Consider the following 24,480-nt stretch of genomic DNA (forward strand, 5'->3'; position numbering starts at 1 on the left):
AGACAAGATGCACTGCAGCAATTCAGCAAGGCTCCTCCACCAGCACTTTCCAAACCCATGACTGCTACAAGGACAAGGGCAGAAGACACATGGGAACACCACCACCTCCAAATTCACCTCCTAGACACACCCCATCCTGACTTGGAACTACATCCCTGTCGCTGGGTAAAAATCCTGGAGCTCCCTTCCTAACAGCACCATCCTGGAGCTCCCTTCCTAACAGCACTGTGGGTGTACCCTACACCACGTGGACTGATGTGATTGAAGATGGCTCAGCACTTCCTTCTCAAGGGTAATTAGGGATGGGCAACAAAATGCTGGTCTTGTCCGCCATGCTCACATCCCATGAATTTTTCAAAATTCAGAAATCACAGCCCCTTTGAATATGGTAGCTCTTTGGTGCCTTTGTCCAAGCAGTCATTCTTCATGAGATGTGGAGCAAAGGCAGGTAAATCGAGTTGTGGTACATATCAGCCGTGCTCTGGTTGAATGGTGGAGCAGCCAAGGGCTGAATAGCTGACATCTGTTACTAATGTCCTGGTACCACAGTCTGCCAGCTGAACCATCGGGAAATGCTTTGCTGATGCACTTTGAACAAACCAGATTCTTTTACAGTGATCACAAGTTTGTCATTGTGGTATGAAAACAACAGTGTTCAGAGGAGAATAAAGCAATGAACAGGCTGTACATTTTACAGTTCACAGAACTCCATTCTTTATTATCACAGCTTGCTCACAATGACATACATGAAAATACCACAAATGAAGATTAGAATAAGCAGGCAGCAACCTTCTTAGGTAATAACTTTAACAGCTGGAACCAATTTGTAGGGTCTTGGGTGCTCTTAATGACCTTACTTGGCACAATCCCCCCCCTCCCTCAAAAAGAACAGTACAACGCCCTGCTCACAGATCAACGGGATTTGAACAAATAAAAAACAGACCAAGTTGCTTGAGTGTGAAGGGTCAAGGCCAGCGTGTGTTGTGGGATACAGAACATGGCAGTTCTGGGTTGATGTGTACGCAGAAATCACTAGCACCATTGACTATCTGACCTTGATATTCCTCAGGTTCTCTCTATAAACTGATGAGTATAGAGCTTCCAAAGAACAGATAGAGCAAAGTTAAATCAGTGAAAGGAGACAACATAAAAAACCTGTTGCAGGACGCAGTAAGATATGTAACAGCTTGTATCACGCCAGACTCATATTGTTAACAAAAAAGTTGGTATTTACAAAACAAGACCCAAGTTGTGTTTCCACATCAAGCAAATCATCTTGCAAATTGATTGGTTCACTTTCTTTTGTGTATTTTTTTTTAAACTAAAATTTTGATTATATTAATTGACTTATTGATTTTTCTTAAACCATGTCTTATGACACCCATACTAATGTATCACTATCCAGAATATACGGGCGGAAGGCTTTGTTCAGGATGATGAAATGCATCAGACATCAGCTCTCAGCCGGAGATCTCCTCCCGAAGTTCCTTGTTCCTGCGGACCTCTGTGGCATGCCTCTCCTGTGAGGATAATGGGACATGTTTACTAAGTGTAATGCTCATGTAGTCTCACAGCAGTGCACTGTGTCACTAATAAGTATTAGTGACAATGGTGCAACATGATCATCACCTGTTGAATGACACATAGCAGCAGACATTACATCACCCACTGCTGCCCTCATCATGAGGCAAATTGCAACCCAGGTCCAAGTGAAGTAATTACAGAGAAAAACAAGGAAAAAAGTGAATATCAGATAAAAAGACATAGCCAGAAGCAAAGAATGCTTAATTAATTATTTTGTCAGTAGGATTGCTAATATTACCTGTTTATATATCTATTAAATATTACAAATAATAGGTGGATCACAGCATTCCATTTCCAAATGCATTGCCAACTGACGTGAGCCTCGTCCTATAGACATCTCAATGTAGAAGTGGCTCTGATTTAACTGCGATATGCATTAAGCCTGTAGGTGGCCCTGTGATAGAGGTTTTGATGGGTTTTGTTCGTAACACTATGATTCCTTATCTCAGTAGGGAGGCAAGATTGATTATGGACAAGTGTAAAACGGGTGATATCAAATGTACTGCCTTTTATCCATCTCTTGATTTTCATTTCCACTGTCAGGAGAGATTATAATGTGTGGGTGATTCAATATTGCCCATTTTGCACTATTGGCCAAAGTCAATATTACCTCTAAGGAAACTTGTTAGTGCAAGTAGGTTTCTCTCGCCTTTTTTAAAATTGGAGATGGTGGTGTGGACAATTTTTTAGTAGTAAGCTACCTGTTTCTCCCCTGAAAATAGGGTGGGTAGGGGGTGGGGACATCTTGGCTGCCCATTGATACCAGAATCCTGCCTGTTTCCATTTTTAGCATTCTGTCCCCCTCAAGCAAGGAGGCTGCTTAAATATGCAGACCAGGGATGCATATTGGTTTAATGATTTTCAGGTATTAGAGAGTGAAACTTGTGCAGTGCCTACTCTGCTCATTTGTACCTGTCATTAGGCTGTTGAGCAGCCTCAGCAGCTGTCCTTAGGTGGACCATTGGAGTTTGCTCAGAGAACAGCCCAGAAACTTTGCAGTTTTTATTTTTGTATATTCAGGAACAGCTGGTTCTCCTGGGTCTACAAAAAACCCCCAGCTCACTGCAAGCCCATAAGAGGCCCTTCCCCTGGAATAACTACCCCCTCTCCCTTCCCCTCCCCCTACCAAACCCAGCCTGTCAGCATTCTCAGTGTGGGATTTGGCTAAATTCCTATCTCCCAGAGCCAGTAAGCTGCAGCCAGGAATCCTTCTGCCACCTACAACTCTCAGTTTGGGTCTCCAGATGCTCGCAACAACTGGCTGGCATGGACATGCCACAAGGTTTGTGCCTATTTCAGGCAGCTAAAGTTTGCCGCTCTCACTAAAGTGTTTGTGTTTATTTGGCATCTCAGGGTGTCTGGAATTGGAATGGGCATTTGAATGGGATCATCTTTTGAAGAATTTCTCATTTCATCTCTGTTTTTTGTGTTACATTCCAGAGTGTAGAGAGGGAAGAGATGCACCTCGGGACAAGTCCAGTTGCCATTTACTGTGCGTCCTTTCTACCTCCATGTCTGCCTCTTGGACAGCATGGTGACGGTAAAATAGGTCCCACTCACTATTAAACTCATGTCTGTCACTCCAGCTAATATTGAAGGAGGTAGATTGGCTTGGTCACAGATGGGCTGGAGCAAAAATAAAAATACTTTCCAGAAGAATGATGGTATAATCACAAGTTTTTTTTTAAAAGCAAAATCATAAAATGACATAGCCCTGCCTCAACCATGAAGACAAGCAATAGAATCAGTTTTATATTCAGTTCCCCATTCTTTCTGAGCAGTGGCTTACTATTGTTTCATGCTCCACCTAGTGGTGGGCTGTAAACTGACAAACCTCAGCCAAGCAGGTTGAGTGATAGCAGAGATTAAAAATATAAGGGCAGTACACTATTCAGCGTCTCGAGCCTGCTCCACCATTCCATATGATCATAGCTGATATGATCTTGGCCTCAGCTCCACTTTCCTGCTTACTTCCTACAACCCAGACATAGACAGATTAGACAGATGCAGGTTTTTGGTTCAAAAAATCTGTTTATCTCAGCCTTGAATATATTCAATGGCTCAGCCTTTATAGCTCATTGGGGTAGAAAATTCCAGAGATTCACAACTCAAAAGATCTGACTTTTGCTGGCAGGGGGAAGGGGGTAAGGCGTGATTCACACACAAGGGAAACCCGAACTCACAAGGGCCATTTGAATTTAGTGTCAAGTTCAAACAGACCCCGTATTGGCTGTTGCAAGGGCCTTAACCGATAGTGCGGGAGTCCTGAATTGACAGGAGTAGGGTGAAAGGTGGATAAAGTCTATTTCAAATGTCATGATCTGAATTTTTAAAAATCCTCCACTCTAAACATGATAAAAACTAGGATCAAGCAGTCAAGTCAGTGTTTAAAAAATCCTCTGCTGGACTGCTTTGATTGACAGATCATCTGGTGTAGGTTAGAAAAGTTTGTTTTTATGAGAGATTAACCACATGAGGAAATTTAAAAGCTTTGAATGGGTTTCATGAATGGGGTTTTTTCCCCCACTATCAACTTTGTATGAGTGAAAGCTGTGTTAGGTTGCTAGAAGTTTATTTTTTTCATCTCTGCGTGGCTCCTGAGGTCTGCCCATGGTGCAGACTCAGCAAGTGGTTATGGAGGTGGCATAGGGGCTGAAGGTGCATTTGGGTTAGCTGGGCAGCATGAGTTGGCATGGAAATTATGAGGTTCCATGGGGAGTTAAGGGGTATGAAGAGTGAGGGATAGTAGGCCTAAAGTTTCTAAAATAACTGGGATGGAGCCCCAGAAAACCAAGGCAGGCCTGTGAACCAGCCTGCCCTGGCACTTGCCCACCTTATTGGCCACCTCTGATCTGTTTCTGGGGTTGGTGGGCCCATCTCTATCCTGGTCCCATCCCCTCAAAGCAAAAGTTAGGCCCTTTAAACAGAGGTGAGTCTGCCGAGTTGGGAAATTTCCCGACTCGAGCTACCTCAGTAGCAAAAATCTGGCCCTATGCTGGAAGCTTGCCAGTGTCTGCAGACATCCTGCAGAATGTCACAGTCCATAAAATATCAGAATGAGGTCCTGAGGGCAATTATGGTTTCTTGTATGATAGCTGCCATTACTTCCGATGATTGACTATGAGACACACTTAACAGGCCCATAGAATTGAGCTTTAAAGACTTAATTGGAACTATTTGTGGTGTGTTCTTTAGCCAAAGATTAGCACAAATGAATCTATGGCCACCAGTAGTGAACTGCAAGGAATGGTTGCAAATATTTCCACTTCTCTAGATACTGACACTGCTGTACCTTACCTGATGCCAGCACACAAGGAACTTTAGGCTAGGTTCTTGCTACTTTTGCAAAGCACAAGAAAGACACAACTGGAAGTGTGTCCTTCAGGAGTCCCAGCACCTCTTTCGGTCACTGAGAAAGTACCAAATAGAAGTAAGAGATTAACAGCATCAATTAGCAAAGAAGTAGGTAGAAGGGGTTACTCCATTGGTCTTGACCATTCTTGGTCTGAACATGGATCTGATGATGGACTTTCCACTTTGCATAAGGCACTGAAATATTCAAATTCTAATCTAAGGTACAACCATAGAGTTAAAACAAAAGCCCTTTACATGATTTCACAGCCATGATTTAATTAGAATTGATAAGGAATGCGTGCCTTTGAAGTCAGTTACCTTAGCATTTCTGCTGCAAAACCACAAAGTAAAAAGTCATCCTTAAATGGTTTAGGGACCTGTTAAAACACCTAAAATTGGATTTCAACATGTCCTCCACAACACTTCTGATGGATCTACAATCTTTGTTGTACCTAATCTTTATTGTGAAGGTTGAATGCTGGAGAGGTGTCACTGGCTGCAGTGGGTATCCAATAAATCAACCTAAAACTGTGCTCATGCTCATCAATGTTGGTACAGTTAATTGTACAAAAGCATGGTGCCAGCTTCCTGCATCACATACAGGATTGGGTGGTGGGATTCCTACACTAGCGGCATATTAATAGGAAAATACCTTTCTATAGGTGGCATTCAAGAAAAGTTGTCATCTGGGCTGTCAGTTACTTTCTGTAAGTTCACCATTCATTTGTTGTTGCTTTGCATAGGGAAGGATATAAATTGTAATGTCAACCTGAATAGAATATCTACTGCCTTATTAAATTAGTGATGCACTGTGAAATGGCTATGCATTGCAGGCCACTGGAAGTAGCATGACACAAAGGGCCAAGTTTAAACTATCCTGCCCAACGGGGAGGTGACTGGATCGGATGCAATGCTGAATTTACACCCAGACTGATTTTACTCTTCATTGACTTCACTGGAGTGCAATATTAGGAGAGGTGCAAAATTGCTTGGCGATTTAGGTTAAAATTACCCCCAAGATTCTGTGCTGTGGTCACTTTAACAACTGATAAGACCTTGATCCTTGTAGATATGAGCTTCCTGTCTGTGGTAAGCCTTCTAATGAATTCCTTCATGGAAAAATTTATAAACAGTGTGGAATGGACACTACTGCATTGAAAACAACCATTTTCGTAGATACAAGAGAAGGTTTACCATTGGGAATTCATCTCTCCATTCTAAAATTTTAATTTCCCCACAATGCATTGTAAATGACAGGTGATCTTTTCAGTGCAGCTCCTGAGAGCCACAACCAAAAGTCACCATCTGAACAAGTCTCCAGGAGCATGTGATAAAGATTTCCAATAATGGCCTCCTCAATGTGGTAGCCACCACTAAGACTGTTCTTACTACCACTTATATGGTGGCAGTATTTCCTGATCCGGGTTTTGGCTGCTAAATGGGGGAAATTGTGTGAACAGCTTGGCCACATCTACTAATTTCCTTACAGCACAATTGGCAGTAATGGTGATTTTCTCGGTGAAAGATTCTGATGCCATGTGATGGGGCTGAATCGCAATGGTATAATACAAGGGCCTATACATTTCAGTAGTAATGATGCAAAACTGTCAGTGTTTGCCTACATTACTTCACTGAAGTGGATAGCAACTTCTGGAGACTGGATGTGCACAGAATAACAAGGAAATCCAGAAGGTGCAGTCAGTGATCCTAACTTCACAATTACTAATAAACACCTTCACCGGCCCTGAAAAGCTAATGTCATATTTGAAGAATGTCAAATTCCTCCATTATGATTAAAAAGATTACAGTTTAATCTTTTTTCCATTTTAAAAATTGTTTATCTTTATTTCAGCTTCTATATTAATCTAATGAAGCCATTATTTGGCTGTCTGAATATTAAAAGCGAAGGATTTTAAGTGCTTTTAACTGCCTGGTTAGTTGTCTGCATGTATACTTTAATATGATTGGTTGCCTACCTCTTTGCTGACATCACTGATGCTGAATTCCCTTGACTCAGTGCTAATTATAAACTGCCATCAGGAAAGGGGAAAAAAATCACGCCACAGAGATCACCAAATCATTGTGGGCAGCTTTTTTTTTGAGGTCAGTGGCAAGGGTCCATGTTTCACCACTGACTACAAAATCTGGACCAAGCCCTTTGTTCCCTCTTTTTAGCACCACAAAAACCCACCAATAAACAGACAGTTTAGAAAAAGAAAGCCTATACCTGGGTAATCTTCTTCAGCCCTATATTCTAGGAAACACCTTGCTTACTTCTGCCTCTGTCCTTCCACCATCCTTTCTTCTACCCTGCTTTACCACTGATGGGAAAGCCTTCAGCCCTTATGGCCCTGCACTCTGTTTTCAAATCAATCTATCTCATTGCCTCCTACCCCACCTTCAAATTCTTGTCAAAATTTGCCTATTCAGTCATGACTGTGATCACCTTCCATAATGTCTATACCTGCTCTGTTTCTTCCACTTTTCTGTAAAGTGTCTCTGATTTGAAAGGCACTATATAAATGTAACTTGTTGAGTAAAAATGAATGTGAAGCAACATCGTATGAGGACATGATGTGGGATGAATAATCTCCTGAAGTTTATGAACACATGCCATCAGTGCTAATAATAAAAAGGAATGTACTGTTGTTCAGAGCTTGCGAAGCTTTTTAAAATTGTGGTGAAGTATTTGAATTTAGATGTGAGCAAAATTACTAGCAGGCAGAGAATGTGATAGAGACAGGTAATTTTCAACTTCACTAGCTGGGTTGTAATGTGGAAGAGTGGATTGCCCACCCATTTTACAGCTCATCACAAAGGGATGGGAATCAGATTAGGTTGACAACAGGTGGTCGATGTACTCTACTACATTCCCACCTAGGCAATGAAGTTGAACATGAGGGAAAGTATAGCTGTAGATTGTGTTAAACAAATCTCTGCTCAATATTTACCCTCTCGCGGAGACGTTCCATAAGAGCAGCTAAATGAGCCTCGCGGTTTTCCTTGTTCAGTTCCATCTTAATGATCAGTTTTTCCTCTGCAGTCCTGCTGAAATTATTATTCTCTTCCATAGCCTTTTGCAAGACCTCTCGCTCGTGCTCCCTCTTTTCTGCAAGCTGCTTAAGAACCTGGGCCTCCTGGGACTGCAGACAACAGAAAATATGAAAATATGGCAGCTCTGTTTAACTGTGTGCACATGTATACACATCATTGAAACAATACTGCAAGGTGCTATAAAGTATAGGATTCACTTCTATTTTCCTTTTAAAATGATTGCACCATCTTCTGTGTGCTGTGATTCACTGAGTGATTTATTAAGTATTCTGATTATAAATTGCAGAAACATCAGTGTACAGATTAGAAAACGTTAATTTCAGTACAAAACAAGTGTTATTAGTTAGTGCAGGACACTATCATAGAAGTGAAGCCACATTCATTAGTATAAATGCAGCAAGCATAAGTCGTCTCAATGGAACAACTGTTCTCTTAAAGAGAAAACTGAAATCCATAAGCTAGCAAATCCATCTCCAAGAAATGGGTTCAACTTCATCCATAATTACATGCTCATCATTAAAGAAACGTGTTTGGCAAAAATCTTTTTTCATCAGTTTATGAAAGCAGCAATGATGAGAATTTTTTAAAAGCAAAATGCACCATTTCATCCCTTGGGAAGCAGTGGTTACAATATAATTAGGTTCTTTGTGAGAATAGAAAAAGTCAAAGACTTGATCTGTACAAAACGCTAATTGTAGGGAAATTAAAAAGAACCTTCCCTAGATTAGATAGTAGGGAAATTGGTAAACAGAGCAGCAATGAGAGATATCTAAAATCACAATTGGAAAGAGTGAAAATCAAGAATATTCTAACAAGAAATGAAAAGGAATGTGGTGAAAGGGCTGTTGAATATGTGGTGAAGGGGTTGGTGAATAAGATGATCATCAGGTAATAAAATGGAAGGAGATATAAATATAAAGTATATAGGAAACTGTAAAAAGGAAGACCATATAAAAAGAGAAGAACCTAGAGGACAATGACACTGTTCTCTACAGGAATATTAACAATAAAAAAGGATATACAAAATAAAGGTAGGACTGTTAAAAATAAAGTGGGAAGTTTGTAATGGAGAGTGAGGGGAGTAGCAAAAATAGTTAATAAATGCTGCAGGTGAATTTCCTCAGGGATTCTCAACTTCATCTGGATGAAGCAGGGAGACCCCAGGAAAACAGCATAAACACCATTAAGTATGAAGTAAAAACAAAAAATGTTGGAAAACCTCAGCAGGTCTGACAGCATCTGTGGAGAGAGAAACAGAGTTAACGTTTCGAGTCCATATGACCCTTCTTCAGAGCTAAAGGGAAGTAGAAATGTGACGGAATTTATGTATTTTGCTTTTACCATTAAATATGATACCCCCTTCAAAAAAGAAATCAGGGATAAATTGGGGAATTATAGGCCAGTTTTTACTTCATTGGTCTTCATTGCTCCTGGTAGGAAAATCATGGACTGGGGGTACATTCTTTTTATTCTATAATCAACTCATGCTATCCATGACTTGGAAGTATTTGACTAAGCAGAATTGAATAGAGGGAACTTTATTTTCCATCTAATCTGTGTTTACATGGTGCTTGGGGCATTTGATACAAGTAATAATGCTGTTGAATTGATGGTTTGTCAGTCAGAATACCCAGTGTTCTGGCTTTCTATGCTTATGTAATAGTCATCGATCTCCTGTGGTATTCCTCATGGTAAGTCATAGATTTTGTAGGAACAGTAGTATTATGCAAAGTTGAATTACCAGGTCAATGGTGGGGGGGAACAGTATTATAATAAACAATGTGATATAGTGGGTATAGAATCCTTATTAACAAATGAGTCACACTGAGGGGCCACTGTATGCTTATTAACATGTTACAGTGAGCAGTGCTTTAATCAATCTATGTTACAGCATGAGGTACTGTATCCCTTTGCTAGTCTTCAAACATTGAAACTTGTTCTTTAAAGTCCGACTGACAAAGTATGGCACTGTGTGAGAAGCTACCAATTTCTCATCGTCATTTACATAATAAACGCAGTGTCACATTACCAACAAGGGTTGAATCTATTTTCAAGTATTCATGAAGGCTAATTATGACAAAGGCAGTCATTAAATATGTACTTAGCTAATGTGCCAAATTGGAATGAAAACATTGTGAATCTAACCTAATAAGGTAATGAAGCTGCAATGTTCTACCAGTGTATTTGACTTTCAGGTGCATAGTTACTTTTTGTGAGATACAAATCAAGCAAGTGAAAACGCTGCCTATGTGAATTTCTCAGGAGCTTGTTTTAGAAACCTTTTTGAAAGTTGATAGAATTATACATATTTCAGACAAATGGCTGACCAAAAATAAATTAAATTGTACATGACATGGGATTCAGGGTGAAAAGAACAGAACCAAAGTCATGTTATAGTGAGGGGTAGTATACTGCATATAAAGTGTTTATGTTTTGCATTAAAGAGAAATCCATAACAAACATGTAGATTGGCAAAGGTGTCAGGATATCAGTTGGCCTCATCTTCCTTGGGATAGGGAGGATGGTCCTGACTGCTGGAAACAAGATCCTAAAGGATAAGGGAAGAACAAGATTGGAGTTGTCGTCAAAGCCCCCATTATCGAGCAGACTTCCAAAACTAATTATTCAGGCACATAGATGAATAAAAACGACCTTACACATTTTTCTTACTAGCAAAGTCTCTAAAGTGAAATTAGCTTTGATAGCAACATTAGAAATACAAATACACAGCATAAACCATACCCAATCTGGCATTAATTGGTACAAATTGAGCTGCTTCACTCAGACACCTAAAGGGTAGTTTAAATCTAATCAACCCAGTGGGGCCAGGGAGAGCTCGAGTCGGATGCCTGTTTTCTCACCTTGCCTGATTGTACGCTCCATGGAGTTTGAAATAATGAGGTTCGCTCTGCAGTGTCACTATGATAAGTAAATCGAATATTGGCTTCAGTAGGATTGTGCTGCCCTTGGTGGATTGCATCAAAGTTGTCGCCATTTTGATTTTTTGTTTAAATCTTGGTTTATGATTTTAATTAACAGTGAGCTGACATTAAATACTACAAATATTGAATGTTTGACCACCTCTCCTTGGGAATATAATAAAACTGCCTCTGCCATTAAAACAAATTATAAGGCAACTACAGTCATTAATGTGTAGCACAGACTCTCAGTTATTATCATTATTGCATTGGGCCTTCAGCAACAAACTTTAATTTCTGAGTTTGGTTTCATTTTTTTAAAATTATGTTTGATGTATGGCCCAATAACACATAGCTCTCAGTCAAAACATTAATCTGGAATTATGATATACAATATTATTCCCAAATCTGGTGTTAAATGTTGATGCATAATGGGAATTGGCATTTTTGTTCCTAAATTCACTATGATCATAGACATCATGCAATGCTGAATGGACCTAAATTATTCATAAGTAGATTATGGGCAAGACTGAAGGCAGGCTGAGATTGGTTGAGAACTCATTTTACTGACACTCAGGCCTTTTCCCTTGGTTCCGTTGAAGTTGCATTTGACTTAGCAGCCTCAAGCACCAAAAGAAATTGCATATAAACATTTTAATGAAGATTTAAATGACAACCAGAAAGCACACTAATCAGATAGCAGAAATCAACTGAAAGGCTTGCGATTGGTACAGACCTGCTTTTATACACAAAACATATCAACCCACCTTTCAGTAACTGAATCATGAGCTTTTAATCAGTTCTGTAGACTTTATAGAAAAATGAGTTTGATAGCAATAGCCACAATATCAGGAACCAAGGTATACTATTAAGTAATATCATAAATTTGAGTTAACACAAAATATCACTTTTCTTAAATTCTCCCCCCTACCCCCTCACCCCACCTTGTTCTCCTGAAGGCACTACCTCAATTAAGAGACTGTTTCAGGATTCCAATGGTTGCCCCGTACCTCCCTCAAATAACCATGTTGGAATCTGGACAGTGATCATTGGTGAACTTCCAATAAAGGAAATCATAATAGGTCAAGCACATTCTGTCCTCACCTTACATCCATATATGCATAATAGGCAATTGTAACATTCCCATTGCTAGCTGGCTGAGGCGAACTAACTCCACAGACCATGGATTGAACCCCAATTTGTATGGCCACATGCAGTCATCAAGGGAGCCCTTCATTTTATTTTTTGCAAGTGGAATTATGTTTGGTATGACCCAAAGCATTATTTTTACCTTCCTCCTGTCTTCAGCAGCCTCAAGCTTCTTCTGGATCTCATCCAAAGAGAGATCCTTCTTCTTTGGAGGAGAGAGGGGGCGATCCAGTGCTGGTGCTGCTTCTGGAGAAGGTGGCTTCAAGATCACCTCAAAGGACTGACCCGAGGCACGCTTGTTGATTTGTTTAACTTGCATGTCTGAAGAATATTTAATATAAATACATGCGTTTTACAATAACTATTTTGCATTGAATCATTGCGTCAATTGAAAACAGCCCTAATATGATCCTGAGCATAACCAGAACGAATAGTGCCCAAAATGTCACCACATGAATTGAGTGAAACGTCAGTTTATTTCTTAGGGCAGAATTTTCCCCCTGTCGGGGGCAATGTTGAAGAGCGGGCGGGCAGAGGCGGGCCTCCGATCGGTCCACCATTTTACGTGGGTAGGCTGATTAAGGCCCTCCCAGTGAGATGTCCACACGGAAGTGCTATGCGCTCCCTGTGCGGGCTGGGGGGGCATTCCCTCAGCTGAGAGTGCACTCTTTCACGCATGCGCACAAAAGAGCGCACTCATCTCCCTGAGGCAAAGTGCTGCCTCAGGGAGATTGGCTGTACGTTAAAAAATATTAAAAATAGAAAAAAAAATTCCCTGACATGTCCCCTCGTGTGACACTGTCACATGAGTTAGGATATGTCCATAACTTTTAAAAACACTTTAATTAAATTTTTAAAAACCTACATGAAACCTCATCCTGCCCGTGGATGAGGTTTCATGCTTTTTCTATTGCCCGTTGGGGCTCCTGGCCTGTCTGCCAACCTTAAGGTTGGATGGGCAGGTCCATTAATTACTTAAATGACTCTTGGCCATTGACAGGTTGGCGAGCGCACAGCTGATTTTGCTGAGCCCCTGCTGACCTGAAAATTTAAATGGGGCGCGGTGACGTCGGGAGTTCCGCCTGACGTCACCATGTGTTGGCGAGCGGGCCCCGCCCTGCCTCCCCAACTGGGAAAACCCTGGCCCTACTTTATCCAAACAAGCCCAAGTTATTTTTACACAGTTTGGTTGAGTTTAATGCTCATCCTTGTCCTACACAGTAACATTTTCCTGGCTTTATCACATTATTATACTGAAAAGAGAAAGTATTTTTTTTTAAAAGGAGAGTGGTTATCTTTACCGAATGGTTACTTCTTGAGGGCAAGTTAATTAGCAGAACAACAATAACTTTAAGGAAGTCAAAATGGCTCCATCTAAACTACTGTCAGAAACATAAAATGCATCCGTTACTGTAATTGGTTCTGTCATATCTTTATAGTTGTTATGAGTAACTGATTCCTGTTATATTGATTGAACAGAGATTTCCAATCATGAAGAAAGACTCACCATCATAGTTATAGAATGTGGCAGCATGTGGTTCAGAATAGAAGCAGGAACATATCAGAGAGAGCATAGAGAGCTCCTTCATTTTCTCCTTATATGCTGCAATAAAACAAAAGCAAACATGATTAACTTGCAGTTTCCTTAATTACATAGATGGCAGAAATTACAAGACTAAACGCAACGGAACTCTGAGAAAGGACAGATTAAAACAAAAGGGCCATCTGTCACTTGTTCCATGTTGTTCTTTCACAGAGTGCTGACTCTTGTTCTGCTATTATCACATTCTGCTTTCTTACCTTTATGGCACTATCAGCACCTTCTTCAGCCCTTATCACTACCATTAACACTCCCTTTATCTTGTGTCCATGACATTTTCGTCAATTTCTCCTTAGCCCCCACCTATTGCTGACCTCCTTTCCTGCATTACCTGCTCCAACCCTCCACCTCATAAACAGCATAAATTCCATCACTTTCTACTTCTCTTTAGTTTTAAAGAGTCATACAGACTCGAAACATTAACTCTGTTTCTCTCTTCACAGATGCTGTTGGACCTGCGGAGTTTTACCAGCATTTTCTGTTTGTCTTTATTTCAGACTAAAACAAAATTGTATATCAGAATTACATCCAGGGGGATGACTATAACAGTGGGAACAGGCCAAGACTTGATTCAGAAAGAACTTGTTTGTAGTACATGTCATTTAAAAGTGTGATTTAATTGTATTTAGGGAAATATCCCATGCTTATATTTATTATAAAAAAAAATAGGCAGGGAATTTCAACTGAAGTTGCCACTTTATAATCAATAATATCCAAAAGAAATGCAAAGGCCCAGAGCCTCTCTGTCATGGCAAAAATAGTGGAAATGGCTGGAAGTTCTAAGCATGCCCCACCGGCCCCACCCCAGACACTTCCTATTTTTGTGGGGGCAGGACTGGAGTCGGGGCGGGAGCATTTAAGTCACCAACTTCCTCCACTGAAGTCAGATTTTGAAAGACGAGGAGTGTGAAACCCGAAATGCGTAGATCACACCAGGTAACAGCTGGTCTGAACGTGGTGGGTTCGTTTGGATAGCTCGGACATTACCTCACCTTCTTCAGCATTCAGTTTAAATGATGATGGGGATGACTTCCGATACTAAAAGTTGCAGGATCGATTTTTCAGTCATTAAAAATCTGCACCCATCAGGTCAGAAAGCTTCACAGAATGATGAAAGGGCTCAAGACTCGTAATTTCTGAGGGAGCCTCAGTGGCCATTCTCTTCTGTTTCTAATCTAATGGTTACATAGAGCCCTGTTTGTGGGATATTTTGCTCTACAATTAGGAGTTCAGTTCTATATTTAATAAACTAGCTTCATTTTGCAGCACTGCACTGATAAGTATCTATCACTTTTAACAAAATTAGCTTCCTTTCTTGACCATCTCTTTGGCAGGCATTAAGATGCTCTGCGAGATTCTCTACCACCTACAAGACGAGTACGAATAGCAAGCATACAGCGACATACTTTGTGGACTTACATGTAAATCTGATCAGCATACAAAAAAGTGAACAAAAGAGTCTCCCCTTATTGAAAAGTGCACTGAGTTTTGGAAAGATTATGTAAACCTCACTACTTAAAGCAGAAAATGAATGTCGTTTAAATTTCAGATAAAGACAGGGTGATTCTAGGGATAACCTGTTACGGGGCTATTCTGTTGCAGAGCTGAGACAGTAGAGGTTGTTGTTCCATTCATTAAAGCCAGGCAGTGAAGATTAGAACTAGAGCTTAATCTGAACACGCTTATAAACATTTATTTACATTAAAAACATGCACCTCCAAGCCCAACTGCTACAGCTTGTCTGATCCTAAAAATAGGAGCACAAGTGAATTCCCAGTTAATCCTCAATGGCTGAATACCGTCAAACATTTAATTCATATACAGTTAACAGATTTCTCTCTTTTAATTAAATTTAGACTTCTTATGTACAACCAAAAAGGCCATAACTTCCTCAGAGTGGCAATCAGCGTTGGATTACTTACTGGAAATTTCTTCCATGCCTGTCTCGCCTATACCTTCCGACTCAAGCTGGGCGTGATCCAGGCAGTGCAGTTGTCTCTGAAGCCCAGTGTTGCAGTCCAGCAGAGTCAGATTGAAGGAGGACACACCCCCTTGCGGCAGGGGTGGGGAAACAGTGTCAGGTGTCGGTGGGGGGATGTCTGGTTGGTCAGTTTGGAGGAGAATCCCATGGGGAGTTGGGAAGGGGTTGGGTGTGCAGAATACTGCAGGGGGAGCAGCTAGTTAGGGGAGGGGGGGGGGAGGGTGGAGTCCCGTGGGGTGTCAAAAAAAATCAAAAGCTTCCATTTTCTGTACAAAGCATTACATTCTGATACACAGTCCTCTTCTCTGAACCCTAACAATTTCTTCAAACAGACATCCACCCATTTAATTTGAGGGATTTCCTTTCTCTTCATCATTTGTTTAAAGCTGGCAAGATCAAACTGTAACCTTTGCTCACTCGCTTTTTGTAGAGTTGACATTATCCCACACTGCGCAATTATCTACATAGCATTCAATGGATATGCTAATCTTCAGTATGTCCATTGTACAAAATATGACTTAATATATTTGACAAATAGAATCCCATATTCACTGCCTCCACAAGAGCCTGTGCTTCAACAGCCAGAGTACCATCAACAACCCTTTTTATTTTCTGAGCTTCACAATCTAAAAGGACATCTCCCATTCTCACCCATTAGAAATATTATGAAACCAGCTGCACTAGAATGTTCACGAAGATAAGCATGTGAAGCATCAATAAAATGATTGGCTACATGTTCTTTGAGTCGCCTGTAAATGAGAACTTTATCCAGATTTTATTTTCTTAATGTTCTATTCACCCTTAAAATATTATCTACTTTAGGGTATTTCTAGTACTTCAACTCCGACACATTAAAAATAGCATTTGGTCTTGTCTGAGTGTCCAAACCAGTTCAACTGACCAATCAAGATTTGAAATTGTTCTGTCCCTTCTTTTGATATGATGCTATCTTTCTGTGATGACCTTATGTGGTTAACTGGGATGGGAACATAAGATTGTTGATTTAAAGTTATTCCATACCTATTTAATATCTAAACCAATATACTTAAAAATCTCACAAGCCTGACTCTCAATTTTAAATACCTGTCTAATCTTAGTCGTAATACATTTCACAAATCCTGCAGCACTACCCCATAAGAAATCATTAACATGCATCAAAAAGACGCCCACACATTTTCCTTTATGATACCAATAAAACATTGTGGATCTGCCTTTGGTTAAACACAACTTATTTTCAGCAAAACAGACCCCAAGGAAAACCATACCTCGGAAGCATCTTTCAGACCATACACACATTTCTTTCACTTCCAAAGTTTTCCTTCTGCTGCCACTTTGAGGCAGGTTCAGAAACATTTCTCTCTGCCTTTGCTCTGCTTAACCTACACTCCCATTAATATGTAGTCAAAAGAGCTAAAAAGATTTTTAAGACTACTTTTCCATCTGAGAGAGAGCCCACTCTTGCATCTGTATCACCCAGCGGTTCTTCAAAAGCCCTAGAAACTAGGCTTGTTTTAGCATTTTAATACCATCTGCAAGGCCTTACTCAGCACAAATCCACCTAAGTTGTAATGCTGGTTGCTCCTTCTCTGGTACCTAAAAATAAACTTCAAACTCTCCAACTATCTAATTCCCTTAGTATTGCCTCTCTTATTAATTTATGTGGGGGAAATGGGTTTCGACTTATGGGGCACTGGCACCAGTACTGGGGAAAGAGGGAGCTGTACCATTGGAGCGGTCTTCACCTGAACCATGCTGGGACCAGTATACTGGCAAATCATATAACTAGGGCAGTATAGAGGACTTTAAACTAAATAGTGGGGAGCAGGGAGGGTTCATGTGAGGGGAAATTTGGAATGGGGAGGTGGTGGTATCGTGATATTGTCAGTGGACTGGTATTCCAAAGACCCAGGGCAATGCTCTGAGGACCTGGGTTTGAATCCCACCAAGGCAGATGGTAAAATTTGAATTCAATAAAAATCTGGAATTTTTAAAGACAAACAGTCTGATGATGACCATGAAACCATTATCCATTGCTGTAAAAATCCATTTGGTTCACTAGTGCCCTTAAGCGAAGGAAATCTGCCGTCCTTACCTGGTCTGGCCTACATGTGACTCCAGACCCACAGCAATGTGGTTGACTCTTAAGTGCCCTCTGAACAAAGGCAATTAGGGATGGGCATTAAATGCTGGCCTAGCCAGTGATGCCCACATCCCATGAACGAATAAATAAAAAGAGCCACAGTATTTATATGGCTGGTCCAGTTCGTTTTCTGGTCAATGGTAACTCCCAGGATGTTGATAGTTGGGGATGCAGAGATGGTAATGCCATTGAACGTCATGGGGAGATGGTTAGATTCTCTCTTGTTGAAGACAGTCGTCATTACCTGGCACTCGTGTGGCATGAATGCTACTTTCCACACATCAGCCCAAGCCTGAAAATTGTCCAGGTCTTGCTGCGTTTGGAGGCGAACTCCTTCAGTATCTGAGGAGTCATGAATGATGTTGAATATTGTGCAATCATCCACGAATATCCCCACTTTTGACCTTATGATAGAGGGAAGGTCATTGAAACAGTTGAGGATAGTTGGACCTAGGACACTACCCTGAGGAGCTTGATCTGCAGTGATGTCCCGGGACAGAAATGAATGACCTCCAACAACCACAACCATCTTTCTTTATGATGTGATTATAATAGCCATTACAGGGACATAGTTACAAAGTGACCACGGCTGGGACCTGAATATTCAAGGGTGCTTGACATTTTGGAAGGACAGGAAGAAAGGAAAAGGAGCTGGAGAAGCTCTGTTAATAAAGGATGAGATCAGTAGAAATGTAGAATCAGTTTGGGTAGAGATAAGAAATAGCAAAGGAAAGAAGTCACTGGGGCAAGTGATTTATAGGCACCCTGACAGTAGCTTCACTGTAGGATGGAATATAAATCTAGGAATAAAGGGGACTTATAAGAAAGGTATTGGGATAATCTTCAAATAGATCAGATCAATCAATCAATCAATTCAGCCTAGAGGATGAGTTGATAGAATGTATTCAGGACAGTTTCTTGAAACAATGCATTCTGGAAATGACTAGGGAAAAGGCTATTTTAGACCTGGTAATGATGTAATGAGACAGGATTAATTAGTGACCTCATAGCAAAGGGTCCTCTAGGTAAGAGTGATCATAACATGTTAGAATTTCACATTCAGTTTGAGGGTGGGAAAGTTAGGTCTGGTATTAGTGTCTTAAAACTTAAATAAAGGCAATTACAAGGGTGTGAAGACAGAGGTGGTTAAAGTGGATTGGGAAAATAGGTTAAAAGTTAAGATGGAGTGGTTCCAGAAGCATGCCTATAACAGAGTCCAATCCCTCCTGGGCTATATAATGGTGCGTCCGCTGTCCGCAGCCAGAGGTTGGCTAGCTATGGTTCTGTTACACAGGAACAATTCCTGTGTCTAATTTAAAATTAATAATGTGCCTGTTGATGCATATATCAGCATTCTAGAAGGTAAATCTAGGATCTTTAATCTCGTCTAAGGAGCGTTTTGTACTTCGTCTTGGTGTGACTCTTCTATTTTGTTGGTGGCTTTTTCTACGAAGATTCGCTGGTGATCCTCTAGGTTTAGAGGTTTTTGATTTGCACATTTTCCCAAAGTGTCCCAGCCTTTTTATAGTGGAAGCATTCTGCCTTGCTTGCAGGCCACTGCTCATGCTGCATTTTTGGCACCACAGAGCTAATATGGTTTAACGCCATCTTGAGTTTTAGTTGCATATGGTCTTCTTAGCCCTGGAGTGTCTTTCACATTTTGTTTAATGAGCTGAACCATCATTGGGGGTGTTCTGTGGCATGGTTTATCTTCCACTCTTGAGGAAGAATTTTTCGGTCCGTGTGGGCGGGGCCCGCTCACCGACGCGTAAATTGACACGTGGTGACATTGGTCACGTTGTGTCATCCAAATTGTCAGTTCAGCGGGCGCGCAGCCGACACGGCTACATGCTCACTGAACTGTCAAAGGCCTATTAAGGCCATTAAAAAAGTAATTAAAGTTATTAAGAATGCTGCCTGTCCAACCTTAAGGTTGGCGGGCAGGCGAAGAGCCCAGGCAGCCTTCGCATTTTTCATGAAACCTCATGCATGGGCAGCATGAGGTTTCATGAAGGGTTTATTAATTAAATAAAATTTTTTGAAAAAATTAACAGACATGTCCCAGGTCATGTGACAGTTTCACATGAAGGGATATGTCCTTAATATTTTTTAAATCAAACCTTTCTTCAATGTTTCATAACTTAAACTAATCTCCCTAAAGCACAGAGGTGCCAATCGGGTTTGCGCCTGCCCTCGCACAATCCCCCCGATGGGGGGAAATTTCTGCCTTTAATATGGATCCATTTTGCTGATGGACCTCAGATCGTCAGACAATCTGTATCGCCTTCTCCAAAGTTAAATCTTCATTGGATTGAAACAGGTCAGAAAGGGTATCGTCAGCTACCCCAACTACTATGCGCTCTCCTATCAGCTCAGACTTAAGATTACCATATTCACAGCATTCAGCCAACTGATACAAATCATTGATGAAGGTTTCCACAAGTTCTCCAGGCTTTCCGGCTCTTCTATTAAACATTGTTCTTTCCAAATTTTATACTCAGTAGGTTAATGTAACCATCAAAGGATTTTATGACCTCTTCACATTTGTCAGGTGATCCATTAATGCCTTGTCTGGCTATCACACAGTCAGCAATTGCCCCAATTGAATACAATAATATATTAATTTGCTCAGCCTCTGATTTATTACCTAATCCTGATGCAATTCTGTATTTTAAAAATCCCCTCCTACATAGTGTCCTAATCTGTCTGGTCTGGCCCTTCCATTTTCCCAAATTGTTCTGGCAAAGTCAATTTTGAATCCATCGCTGTTTTAAGATCAGGAGAGGTTTGTCTTAAATTTTTTAAAATGGTGCTGCAGTAATCGAGTTTTCTCTTGCTGATCCGGGTTTTTCGGATACCCGCCGCGGTTACGGAGTCATTTCAAATACCCTCCTTTAATGAAAAATCATTAAAACGATAAGGCTAGTTAGTTACTTTGGTGTCGCTGGAGGATTGAATCTAGTGGCTGATTTTTCCCCCTTTTTTTCCACTATGAAGTTGCCACAGTGAATCTGCACCTGGTCTGTGGCATATTTCAAGTTGCTCACTTAAAATGAACCATCTCCCAGAGCTGTCTGGTTACAGCTCTTTGTTTAGAAGCTTTTTAAAGCTTTTTTTAATGGTTTGCTCACTCTTCCTCGATTGCCACTAGGTTCTTTGACTCTGCTTTTTGGTTGGGATTTTCAATAAACCTCCACATGCTAAGGTGGAGTCTTTGAGCTGCACAGTTGATTCCTTCTCTCCCTCTTTGCCTCCATGTCTGTTATGGAACTCTTCTGTAAATTTCCAACTTTTGTCAAAGTCTTCCATTTTGGTGCAATTTTTTCAGGTCAGACTGCAGATTTTTCAATTTTTATTTTTGGAGATTCCGGGATCCTTCACCTGCTGCCACCATGTTGTATGTTGTCATGGTTGACTAAGGAAGAGGTTCAGAGGCATAGAGCCCGAACAGTAACTATTTATTGTAGAACATAACGATGTACAGATATACAAGACAGAAGGTCTCTTTCAGTCCAAGCCATGAGTTTTCTCCATTCAGACTGCTACCAGACTACTACTGGTCATGTAACTCCCTTTACATCATCAGGTGGGCGGTACTGTTTCCGAGTCCCACATTAACCCTTTCAATCCTGATCACCCTAATACTACACCACTCTTTCACCCCATTCTGCCAGTCCATAAACCTCACTTCTTTGCCATCATCCTGAACATTCAACCAACATTCAAGCTTACTAGCTACTTTTCCTGCAAGTCCCACAATTGTCACATCCCTCTATTCATTAAACCCCTCTGAAATATATGTCACCTGAGCACTCACTCTGGCAATTGTCTTGTGTTTATGATATTTCTGTCATGTGTTATGATCATTCACATTATCACTATTCATCCCTTAATCTAATGCATGCTATTCCTCAGGAAATTCATTACAAAACTCATGTGGATTTGAAGTACATGGTTCATTTACTTCCATCAGCTGCCTCAGAGTCTGAGATTTTGTAATTAATTTTGATTAATAGTAAGGAATGAACCTTAACTGCTTTATAAGTAATGTCTTATCATCACAACCTATATACCTTACCAGTGCCTTTCCATTCCCTACAACCCTCTTTTTTGTAGTGCACTAAATCTGAGTGGAGCAGTGTCTCAGATGGTCTTTTACGATGCTTCAAATTTTCTTTGATAGCTCAGCTTTGATAAAAGCCTGTCTCCCTGCATGTAAAACATTCAAATGTGCAGAAAAAAATTGTACTAATTGTAGCACCTTCTAGAACAGGAGGACTATCGCATAGCACAGAAGTCAATTTGCCCATGGAGTAATTGATAGAGACTATATCTCCAACCATCTTTGCACAAACTGCCCATGCAAGAGCTGTTGTCGATTTACAGTCTAGTTGATTAGCTAAAATTTTCAGCATCATTTCATCGATCACAGCATGATTCCTTTCATGAAGTGTATTCCTGAAAGGACTCTCAGCTTCTGTATTCATGTCATTAGTAAATTCACTTCCATTATCAGTCAGAAAGTTTGATGGTGTCCGAAGTCCAGACCCTATCCATTTATTTATTATTTTGTCTATACAAAACCTCTTGTCCTAACTACATACTATTGTAGAAATACTAAATCTTATAATCAAGTCAACAAAACATAGGATGAAAATATTTATTTGTCCTGTACCTTTAGATCCATGGCAACCACTTTGTTGAATTCACACACAAATGGAAGGCTTACAATAGGACATGGTGCTGTCCTCCGATACTTTACACAGATTTTGTAATTCACACTAATCTCTTCTATTAGTCTCAAATACCTGTACTCATCATCAACCACACCTGATCTTTTAGTAATAATTTTAACTGTTGACAAGTAGGATGGGCAAATTCTCTTTGTAAACTTAGAACAATTTGATTATTTTCACTTATGCCATTAGTATTTTCCTAACACTGGGAAGCACTAGGTTTTGTTAAGGGGATACAAAAATGCCTTGAATGGGTAAACAGCAGATAAACTGATTTTCCAAAGTAATTACCTTATCGTGTTCCATATCAAGTTTCATTTGTGTCTTTTTCATAAAAGGTCTACTCAACAGCATAGACATCTCACTAGAGTCTACAACAGTATTCAGAGAATGCTTACTCTAGCTACATGGAATTTTAACTCTTTAGTGACCTCAAGGTATTGTCATTGCCAAACATAAAGCAAGTAGTATGTTTTTATTCCTTAACCATGTGTTGATCCTCACTACTCAGATAATCAAGGTAACATTTTAACCAACCTTCCCACATAGTTTTGAAGTGCAAACACTATCTAATTTATCTCATTTATCCAATCACTGAGGGATAGGTATTCAAAGTAAACCCCTCCTCTGCCCATGAAGTCATCTTGTGACTTATTGCTTACAAGCCTTTACTCAGACAGTGGTTCATATATGGGTCATGAGATCCAACCTTATCAGGTTTAGAATGCCTTGTTTCCAAGCCTGTGCTAGGGTCATGTACTTGGCAGCGATAACAGGCTTCTGATGGGACACTAGGAAGACAAAAATTTGCCCCCTGTTGTCTATCAGAGCAAACAATTCTTTTTGGGAGGCTTCAGTTTTTGTTTTTAATACCCTACTTGAAAGGACTTTTTAAATGTTCATCGCTCTTTGAATGAACTGCTGCTTCCTGACCTCAGTCCTGATCTTGCCATTTACCAATGTGCACCCATACTCCCTTGTCTGTCAGTTGTGATTTAACTTACAGAAAATCTGCAGCACATTAATAGCTCATCTTCCCCAGAAGGTCTACACTTATTTTTATACTGTACAAGCCTTTCCACTTTAATTGCATCTTCCTGCTATACTTCTGCATCCTTTTTACTCCCTTCTCCTTCATGTGTGCATCCAACCACTCTTTAAATGCAGCAATGCAATTTGCTTCAACCACTCAATGTGCCAGCAAGCTCTACAATCCCACTGCTCTCTCTGCAAAGAAATCCCTCCTAAATTCTTCATTTGACCTGTTAGTGGCTATCTTTTATTTAAGCCCTTTGGTTCTGGACTCACTCACATGTGGAACCTTGGGAAGTAGCGCAACGCAGGCAATAGTGAATTAGCAGCCCGTTTTACATCTCTCCCGATTTTTATTTCCATTGAAGTAAATTAGCCTCAGTTATGTTGCACCAATTTAATAATATAACTCAATATTCTGTTTGCTTATCAATTGCTGCTCTACTGTATCACAACAAGGTGAGTGCTAATTGACTATCATTGCTGCTACTCTTCCAGTCAACTTGAGTTAGTTTGATCCCATTCATTGTGTCCTTAATGTTTGACATGTGACCTCGCATTTAACTGGTATTAAATTAATCCAGTTTCTTCTTCAGTTTCTTGGCGACTTCATCATTCTATAAATGGATTCCTTGGTGGTCACCTTCCGAGATTCTATAGACTCTGGAACAGTTCCTACAAATTGGAGGGTAGCTAATGTAACCCCACTACTTAAAAAGGGAGGTAGAGAGAAAACAGGGAATTATAGACCAGTCAGCCTGATGTCGGTAGTGGGGAAAATTCTAGAATTCATTATAAAAGATTTAATAGCTGAGCACTTGGAAAACAGTGGCAGAATCGGACAGAGTCAGCATGGATTTACGAAAGGGAAATCATGCTTGACAAATCTACTGGAATTTTTTGAGGATGTGATTAGTAGAGTTAATAAGGGG

General features: G+C 40.4%; 1 protein-coding gene across 2 annotated transcripts in view; it reads right to left on the reverse strand.

Annotated features, from left to right (window-relative positions):
- Positions 1-689: 689 nt before the first annotated feature.
- Positions 690-24,480, reverse strand: part of LOC144679663 (stathmin-2-like) — a 58,270-nt gene continuing 34,479 nt past the window's right edge. The window contains exons 1-5 of one of the 2 annotated variants that reach the window (XM_078540263.1): positions 15,582-15,628; positions 13,567-13,662; positions 12,202-12,380; positions 7,890-8,081; positions 690-1,520 (exon numbers count right to left, since the gene is read on the reverse strand). In XM_078540263.1, the coding sequence (XP_078396389.1) occupies positions 1,461-1,520; positions 7,890-8,081; positions 12,202-12,380; positions 13,567-13,662; positions 15,582-15,597 (543 nt within the window). In that variant the 5' untranslated portion in view covers positions 15,598-15,628 and the 3' untranslated portion in view covers positions 690-1,460. Of the gene's footprint in view, positions 1,521-7,889; positions 8,082-12,201; positions 12,381-13,566; positions 13,663-15,581; positions 15,629-24,480 lie in introns of those variants that run through there. The other variant, XM_078540262.1, reaches the window with a different exon arrangement.

Source organism: Cetorhinus maximus, chromosome 4 (genome assembly GCF_964194155.1).
Source record: "Cetorhinus maximus chromosome 4, sCetMax3.hap1.1, whole genome shotgun sequence".
Taxonomy (NCBI): domain Eukaryota; kingdom Metazoa; phylum Chordata; class Chondrichthyes; order Lamniformes; family Cetorhinidae; genus Cetorhinus; species Cetorhinus maximus.